Source organism: Mugil cephalus, chromosome 15 (assembly GCF_022458985.1).
Source record: "Mugil cephalus isolate CIBA_MC_2020 chromosome 15, CIBA_Mcephalus_1.1, whole genome shotgun sequence".
Lineage (NCBI taxonomy): Eukaryota > Metazoa > Chordata > Actinopteri > Mugiliformes > Mugilidae > Mugil > Mugil cephalus.
In genome coordinates, this window is record NC_061784.1 from 1,286,690 (window position 1) to 1,296,157 (window position 9,468).

Consider the following 9,468-nt stretch of genomic DNA (forward strand, 5'->3'; position numbering starts at 1 on the left):
GTGTTTGAATGCATTAACTGTGTTTCCTTGTTGTCTCTGTTAGCTCATGATGACAGTGGGCTTGCTGGCTGTGGTGGTGTACCTTTACACTGTGGTTGCCTTCAATTTCTTCCGCAAATTTTACAACAAGAGTGAGGATGAAGATGAACCAGATATGAAATGTGATGACATGATGACTGTACGTCACTACTGATTAAAAGAAAAACACGCACTGTTTTAATTTCATGGCTACGTCCCTACACATATATTCTCCATGTTGCAGTGTTACCTGTTCCACATGTACGTGGGCGTGCGTGCTGGTGGAGGCATTGGAGATGAGATTGAGGATCCTGCTGGAGATGAATATGAGCTTTATCGAGTGGTGTTTGACATAACTTTCTTCTTCTTTGTCATCGTCATTCTGTTGGCCATTATTCAGGGTAAAGACTATACAGCATTTATGGCGCACTATTGTCATTGACTTAATTCAAATTGATGTAGTTTTTGAATATCTTTGGCACAGATTTTTTTAAACATTTATAATCACAATGTTATTGTATAAATGCTTTAGGTCTGATCATTGATGCTTTTGGAGAGCTCAGAGACCAACAAGAGCAGGTCAAGGAAGACATGGAGGTATAATACTTTAAATCTGACTTTTTTATGTAATGGCTCAAAAGCCACGGCATGGCTTTAATCCTCCACTTTTTGTGTGCAGACAAAATGCTTCATATGTGGCATTGGAAGTGACTACTTTGACACAACGCCACATGGTTTTGAGACCCACACTTTTGATGAGCACAACCTGGCCAATTACATGTGAGTGTACCTCCACTGTGTTTGAGTGTGGATGCATATGTTAAAATGAGAAATTACTAACCCTAACTTTCTTTTAGGTTCTTCCTAATGTACCTTATCAACAAGGATGAGACAGAGCACACTGGGCAGGTCAGTCTGGAGGCTTTATTATATCTTATTTAGTCCTTTCAGTTTCTTGTCTCATATTGCATAATCTGTTTTAGGAGTCATATGTGTGGAAGATGTACCAGGAGCGTTGCTGGGACTTCTTCCCTGCCGGAGACTGCTTCAGAAAACAATATGAGGATCAGCTTTCTTAGGCTACACGTACTTAAGACATGCAAACATATCTGAACTTTGAAATGCTATGTGTTGAAATAAGTTAGTGATTTTGTCATGAAAGTGCCAAATTGTTTTCATGAATAATCAACAGCACAGCCATGACTACAAACTTATAGTAATTTATATGCACATATATTGGCATAAAACATCATGTTTGTCAGATGCCAGGAAAAAGAAAGAAACTGCCACTAAGTGAAGACTCCTCTATGAAGTGAAATAAATACATTACAGATTTCTTGAATTTAGGGATGTTTGGTGTTTCTCCGCATTTGTTTTAATTTGTTGGTTGTTTAAGATGAGAGGATGAAACCACTACTAATGTGAGAATAAAAACGGTGTTTACCACGGTGCACCAACTGGCACATAAAGTACGTAACAGAATGCAGTTACCAAGAAGTCAACTTCATCTTTCTGTCTTTATATATTTGATCATATAAAGATATATTATTCATTATGTATTTCTTTAGTGATTAATGTTCCATTGACACTTTACTAACACATTTATTTGTCATAGTGACTGATTATTTTCTATTTTCTTCAGATACTCCAGTTTGATTTAAAATTATTTATAATTATTTTATGTCAACTATCAGTGTATCAGGATAAATGTGACTGTAATATGACAATGACTATGAATTGATCTCCTATTTAAGAATAAATTATATGTATAATGTATGTATGTGATCAGTAGTGGTGTGGGGTACCTTATTATTATTATTATTATTATTATTATTATTATTATTATTATTATTATTATTATTATTAAGACAATAGACACTACAAGTGAAAGCTGCAATTCAACTCAACAAAAAAAAACAACAACAACTAAAATGAAGTAGGGTGAATGACTGTCAGCAAAGTACAGTAAGGTTAACAATACTGAAGTATTTTTAAGTTTGAGGTTAGTTTTATCGGGAACACAGCCTTTCAGCTTGCAGTGATCTCCTTTAGACATGAACTCAGTACTTATTTGCCGTCTTCAAATCCTTAAATGTTTGCCCTTCAATTATTGCTCAGGAAATACATATTATTATATGATGACGTATTGATTCAGATTTTGATCGTAAGTGGGTACCTAAATCCACTGTGGGTTTATCTACATTTGAGCTGCATTTGCACCTCTGATAGGTTTGAATAAAGTTGCAATTTTTACAGCTGAATTTCTTTCCAAGTACATTACAATAAACATTTGTGTTGACTGTCTGGTAGCATTACTCGATGTAGCCAGCTAACTATGCATTGTTACAGGTGCCTACATGATGCCTACATGACAACAATTTTGTTGTAAAGGGAAGGCCAAAGTGGTTTTGTGGCTGCTGTTAGCTTATTATTTGTGGTGTACATTTGGCCAACTGAAACAGAAACACTGAAAAGCAGCTGATTCGTTCTGAATCATTTTACACAGTACCTCTGCACACAGTTCAGCATTTATGTCAAAAATTTCATCACAAACCATTTCCATAGTAAACTGCAGCTCTGCAAAGCATCCCAGCTGACTGGGGATTAAGGCTGAGCATTAAAACTCGTATTGAGCCTCATGTGCTTTTCATCATAATCACAAACATCTCTCTCAGACGGGATACATCAGCTGTTAACATGAACATCTCAAGGATACACCAAGGGATGCTGAGGATGTATGGTGAGTTGAATCCTCATTACAGATTTGGAGACATTTTTCCAGTGCAAGAATGGCTCACATTGCACAATGTTGTGGTTCAATGAAGATTTTATGGTAACCTCCAAATGTCATGTCTGGTTACAAACAAGCTTTTATAAATCTGATCTTGTTGATCCTTTTTAATGTTTCTCATTCAGATTCTGCATCATGGAGTTGTGAGGATGTTGAATCTGTAACATGATAATTGATAATAAGAGTTAAAGCTGCTGAGTCTGATAGAAGTAAAAATAATGATGATAAAAAAATAAGAATGGTTTACAGCATCAGAAGTGTTTTTTTCTCAATACTTGAATTATATTATTTTTTTTCTAAAAATACAAAAAAAAAGTTTACTAATGAACTGTGTTTATATGCTACTAGTATCTATGTAGGATGGGCAGATGGGCAGGTGTGTGTGTGATTGTGCAAGATGATGTGCATTTCATGTGATTGGTCAAGGCCCACAGGCACAGACTCTTGATCCTCCAACCATATGACCTCTTCTAATCTGCAGGGATGATAGAGAGACACAGTGTTCATTCTTTAATCCACTACTCCCACTATCGTGATCGCCATGACCATGCCTAATACTGCCAACATGCTTGTGTGTGGTTATTATTATAGCTGTTTCTCACAGTCACACAATTTCTCCAACATCTCCAGTGATTTATGCTTTGCTTCTCTTATCCAGGAGGTTTTATTTTCAAACAGTGGAAGAAGAGGTTTCTGCTTCTAGCTGCTGAAGGCAGGCTCCTAGTCTGCCACGATCCTTCATCTCCTCCTGATCAGCTGGTACTGCTGCAGAGCAGTTGTGAGGCAATTGTGGAAGGCAAAGAGATCCTAGACCTGCCTAAATTACCCTCAGGTGGAAGCAGGGATTGCTGCTTCGCCCTGATCCTCCCCCAGAATAAATACCTGCTGCTGCTGGCTGAAACCCCTGCAGACTGCAGGTCAGGTGATCACTGTTTTTGAGATCACTGCATTGCCTAGTTACCAGTCACCATACTACACACACATACTACATGTTGTTGGTAAAGGTTCAGTATTTTAGGAAATATAACCTTTTGACTTGACTAATAGAAGCCAACCAAGAGTCTTCCTCAACCGGCTGGCATAATACGAGTGTAGAGAGAGAAGTGCAATATGGAGAAATAACAATTATGAAACACTGGGCAGATTGGTAAGGACAGTCGACAAAGATTAAATACATGTGGAGTGAGGATAGAGCGGAAGAAGCATAAACTTGCATCATGGGCATATCATGGCAGTTCTCTCAGCAGCCTAGAGCTATAGCTATATATAGCTATATGAAGCCCCTTTCACACAGTGTGAAAGGGTCTTTCTGACATTTTGACCCGGGTCAAATGACCTGACAATTGATCGGCTCGCCTCGGCTTCAGTGTAAACACGCATCCTGCGTCAACCCACTAATTTATACCATGGCACTGATGTACCTGTGCCGGTTTTGAGCTGTGAGGAGCTCAAAAACAGATTTTTGTTCATTTTTTCAATCAAACAAATCAAATGTGTTGTTACATGTTAATGGAATGGTTAATAGATATTTATATACAGCTTGTATATATGGCACACTTTTTATTGATCATGGCAGCGCACTGATTCTGCATCCAAGGAGAGGAGGAGTTTTGGCGGCAGATATCAGACACTGTGCGGAACACATTGATCTATTCAAATATCCAGCAGCCTTTTGAAAGACCGGGGGTTTCACTGGTCCATTCTTCAGGTCATCAACAAACTGAAAGCATTAAAAAAACATACCTCCTGATAAACGACAGGATGAGCAGGGGCAGTATGGGACACACCGTGGTGTCCATTGTTTACCTCGCAGTGTTCCAGTGCATTTAAATGTGTAATGATGACGCGATGATGAGCTCTGTCAAAAAGGATACGACTAAAGTAGAATCAAAATGATTATATAATAAATTCATAAGTGTTTTGATGATTTCAGAATGATTTGCATGCAGGTAATAACATAATGATTTTTTGTTATCACCTTTTAGTCAGTGGCTGAATGTGCTGAAAAAAGTGAAAAGGGTAAGTTAAGAATCAATCATTTTGTTATCATTATTTTTACTAATAAGCTAATTCCTCCAGAAAGAGCCAAAGAGCCACATTTTAGATTTAGTGTTTTCATCAAAAATGCTTATTAGTTTTAGTCACATTTTAATAATTTCTACGTGATTAAATTGGTCGACGAAAACTCAAAAAAGTTTAAGTCTAGTTTTAGTTTCAGTAAAAAAAAAAAAAAAAAAAAAAAAAAGTATTACTATTTTAATGAATTAATTTAGGTCAATACTGGAAATTGGAATCAATGTTGGTGGTGGGCGTTAGGGCTGAGTGTATCGATCTAAATATCGACAATGTCGATACACAGACCAGTATCGGTATCGCATCGCGTGCTGGGATCGATACTTTTGTTACAGTTTCTCTTCTACACAAATTACTCCTCACAGAGTTCAAGCGAGCACAATTCCCATTATTGCCCAGCCCTAGTGTGCGTGGCCAAATAAAGATAGGATGCAGCAGAATACTGATACTTTTTAGATTTTGACAGGCGCACAATCAAATGGGTTTTGTGTCTGTGCCCTTTAAGGTTAGTTTATTACACATATTTATTTGGTATTTTGGTATTTGATTGTTAATTCTTGGCTTAATACATATTGTTCTTATTTTATTTCCCACAGAGTCTGTCATCACCTCTAAGTCCTTGTAAAAAGCATATGGTGCTGCCACCATGCATTACTCTGGTGCCCGAACAAATCCTAGACAAAGAACCACCAACTCCATCTATCAGCAGTGATACCGACTCATCCACCCAAGGGCTTATGATCTGTGCTTCCCCAAGGGAGAAAGGTGAGATTATTTTTATATAGTAAAGTAAGTAAGTAAATAAGTTCTGCTCAAGCTGAGTTGCTATAAAATGTTTTCAAACATCACTCACTCCAACAGGTAGGAATTCCCCCCGCACAAAGTATTATAAAGGAGGTGCACCCTCAGTAGGGTGTCTGCGTCATGGCACTATCAATAATGCCCAAGCAATGAGGGGGGTTTATCTGCTGATGGGGGGTGCTGCAGCTTCCTCCGCCATGGGTTACCTGGGCACATGCTCACCCGCTAATCTGGAAGTCAAAGCTCCTGACCTGCCACTCAGCACAGATTTCTCAGGCATGGGACCAGCAGGAGTGTACCACACTGGCAGCCCCGCACTCGACTCCCCTCACTTTAACAGCTTCGACTTCGAAGTAGCAGACTCTTTTGATGCTTTTGATTGTGGCGGATTTACTTTCTAAAACTTGGAGGTTATTTATGTGGACAGCTTTAAGGCTACTGAAAAAATATCCTGTTGTCTTTCGCTGGTTTATCAAAAGCACTGGGGCTTTCATTTCAGGATGTTTTATTAGGGTTGCTACACATGTCAGTCAATACGTTTGACCTGCTGTAACATATTTCAATAAGAGTGAGTACAAGATTTTCATATCACTATGTAAAGACAAGGGATTAGCAGATTTGAATGGTAGATTTATCTCTACAAGCAACCCCTAGGGTTAGGGTTAACGTTTCATTGTCATTTATTGTTGTTATTATATATAGATTATAGCAACTATAAAATCAACACCATCCTGAGAAACAAAAGCATGCATAGTTGTGATTGTTTTTGAATATATGTGCTAATATGGATGAGCAGTAATACCATTGTCTTGCTTATGTTGTGACAGCATTATTATAAGCTCTAAGCTGAGTATCAAGTTACATTTAAGAAAAGCTGTAATATCACAAATTTAGACATGCCTGAAATATGCAGTCATTTTATTCATTTAAAGTCATATTGTTTGTTGTGAAGTGTATATGTTACTGGAAACGTCACAGATGTTAATAGGAGACTGGAAATAACACACACTTCTGTAGCATTTCTGTGTAATGTTAAAGTATTATACATATTTTACAATATCAAATTTGCTAGATAGAGCGTCATTTGATTTTTCATGTATTTAACTTGTGACCATGAACGAATTAGCTCTTCTTAATTTTTATGTATGTTCTTTTTTACCTTCAGGTGTTTGTTTCTTTTAGATCTATGTCAAATAAAAAGCAGATGTTCTTTTGTCATACGTTTGACTTGTGAATAAAATTGATGTGTGGAAACATGTTTTACTGCTACATACTGTATATGTTGAATCAGATGAAAATAACCTGTTCTTCTGGCAGTATGATCACCTGTGCTGGAGACAGAAGGACAGTCTGAGAACATCTGGTTGATGAGTGGATTGAGACAGGGCATGGAAGTGAGATAATTATAACAATGTGTTATGTGATGAATGTTGTCTTATTTGTTAAAATCCTGTCAGTATGCTGATAACCTATTGTTACTGCTTCTTCAAAAGCAACGCATTATTTCTCTGTCTTTTTACATATGATACTCTGATCGGAATAATTAAGTAGTGTGATGAATGAAAAAACTAAACACCCTCTGGTCAGTCTCAGAGGTCAGAAATGAATGTATATTTTCTCAAGGCAGGAAACAGAGACATACAAAATATTCCCCTGTCTCCTACTTATTGAGTTATTAATGAGATAATTACATGTGTCAATGCATGCCAATGCAGTTGGCTCATATATTATTGTTGAGCACATACAATTTCTACCATAATGAGTGAAAACTGTCTTTGAGATTACATTAAGGATATACTGTAATTGCACAGCTTATAGTTTTCAGGGTCACACCATTCAGTGCAATTAACATTTATGTCCTGTATATTTGAACCTGCATTCAGTACACCATTTCATCTTTTAAGTGTTCATGCAGTCTTCAAATTACATGTTGCACATTTACATTTCTGTGTTATTATTGTTAATTGTTGTATAATTATGGAAGCATAGCAGATGCAAATGTAGTCAAAGTCCAGTACCTATACGTCAATCTTCACCCAGCATATCCATACATGCTGCAGCCACTGGCTGTGTATACAGTGTGTTTCCCTGTACTGACAATATATTACAAATGAACTGCACTGCAAATATTTTAATGAATTGGAAGAATGTGAAGAAATACAGAAAGAAGATATAAACCCTACTGCAACCAAGCACAAAAAAATACTCCAGGACCATTAGGAGGTTCCATAACTTGTGTTTAGTGGGAGTGGTAAAACAAATATTAAATATGAGTCAGTCTTGTGCTTTTAGCCTATAACAAAGACACTTAAGGGTTTAACACCATGACCCTGCAAACAAGTAATATAAAAACAACTGCTTGACACATTCAGAAACAGATCAAACACTCAAGTATCTATAACAGGGGCAAATCCTTAGCAAAAAAAAAAAAGAAAAAAAAAAGGACACATACTGCAAAGACAGATTATAGTGAAATGGTCATTTCATGGAAGCAACCAGACTCATAAATGTGTTGTGATATGGTGTTATCAAAATGTGAACTCAATTCCCAGATAAGAAGCGTAACATGTTTTCAGTGAACTCTGATAGAGGATTTCAAAAATAAAAGCAGCATATCTCCAAAGCCTTTTTCATAGCAGCTCAAGGACTAATAACTTTAGACAATGAAATTCATCAGCAAATTGTTGATGTACAGCCTCCTTCGCTCTCCTACCAAAGGTGCAATTGTTAACTGACTGCTGTCCAGAGGTTTTGGACCATTCCTCTGTGGGTAGAGAGTTTGTTCAAGGTCCTTGCCTCTGCCACTGATGTCAGGGACTTGTGACCAGTTTGTTCGCCAGCTGTAGTTCCAGGTACATATAGGTCTGAACCACCTCTACACACTCCACGTTAACAGGTGGCAGGTGGGACCTGGACCTCTGAAAATCCACTACCATCTCCTTGCTTTTAGCTGTATTGATCAGAGGAAGTTCTTTCTGCAACATTCGATAAAGTTGTGCACCAGATTCTTGTCCTCCTTCTCTTTTCCATGCCTGATACATCCCACAATTGCACAATTCTGAGAATTTCTGCATCTGACATGACTCGTATTGTAGTTGAAGCCTGAGATATACAGGGTAAACAGGACAGGGGAGAGTGCAGTCCCCTGCTCCATCAAAGTGATCTTGATGGTGTGAGGGCTGGCTACAAGCCATTTGTCTATAGCAGTGACTGTGGAAGGTGATGGTCGGACACTATCAAGTCTGGTGTTACTGTGTTACTCTAAGCTAAAGCAGAAAGAGCAGAAGATGGCGGGCCAGCCGAACCTGTTAAACAAGTCTTTGAACTAGTTTGCCCTCTCCTCATCCCCATCCACAGTGCTCTTCTTCTTGGAGCTACAGGCGACAGTCTTAATGTCGTTCCACACCTCTTTAGTGCAGCCACCCTTAACCCTCAGGCAACTGGGACATTTTTGTCCATTTAGGAAAAAATGTCCTCTTCATTTGGCTGCCATTTTGGCTGTGTTAGGGCATATGGCACATTTTTTGTAACAAAATCTATCTCTACACAAGTTTTGAAATTAAAAAAAAAAAAAAAAAAAAAAAAAAAAAAGAATTCTAAAAGGTCAACAGAACACTGTGAAAAGATTTACCATCCTCTTGTAACCTTATCGGACAAAAACGTCCATGTCCAGAAGGAGAGTCTGATGTGGACTTTGTGGAGGAGTCTGATCATTTTGCTCAGAAGAAAATATTAATCTGTTAAGTTTTTATGGCAGTTTAGTAAATTAAAAGAATGCCAGAAAT

At 37.7% G+C, this 9,468-nt stretch overlaps 2 protein-coding genes across 11 annotated transcripts in view; both read left to right on the forward strand.

Annotated features, from left to right (window-relative positions):
* LOC125021093 (ryanodine receptor 1-like) overlaps positions 1–2,322 on the forward strand; it is a 46,981-nt gene extending 44,659 nt beyond the window's left edge. For all 10 annotated transcript variants that reach the window (XM_047606933.1, XM_047606934.1, XM_047606937.1 and 7 more), the window contains 6 exons: positions 44–178; positions 263–419; positions 551–615; positions 698–798; positions 876–927; positions 1,002–2,322. In XM_047606933.1, coding sequence (XP_047462889.1) covers positions 44–178; positions 263–419; positions 551–615; positions 698–798; positions 876–927; positions 1,002–1,097 — 606 coding nt within the window. In that variant the 3' untranslated portion in view covers positions 1,098–2,322. The remainder of the gene's footprint in view (positions 1–43; positions 179–262; positions 420–550; positions 616–697; positions 799–875; positions 928–1,001) is intronic.
* A 92-nt stretch (positions 2,323–2,414) lies between these two features.
* LOC125021314 lies at positions 2,415–6,931 on the forward strand. Its single transcript, XM_047607324.1, has 5 exons — positions 2,415–2,758; positions 3,468–3,726; positions 4,795–4,828; positions 5,479–5,647; positions 5,744–6,931. The coding sequence occupies exons 1-5, from the start codon at positions 2,716–2,718 to the stop codon at positions 6,082–6,084; spliced, it is 846 nt and encodes a 281-aa protein (XP_047463280.1). The 5' UTR covers positions 2,415–2,715; the 3' UTR covers positions 6,085–6,931.
* Positions 6,932–9,468: the final 2,537 nt, after the last annotated feature.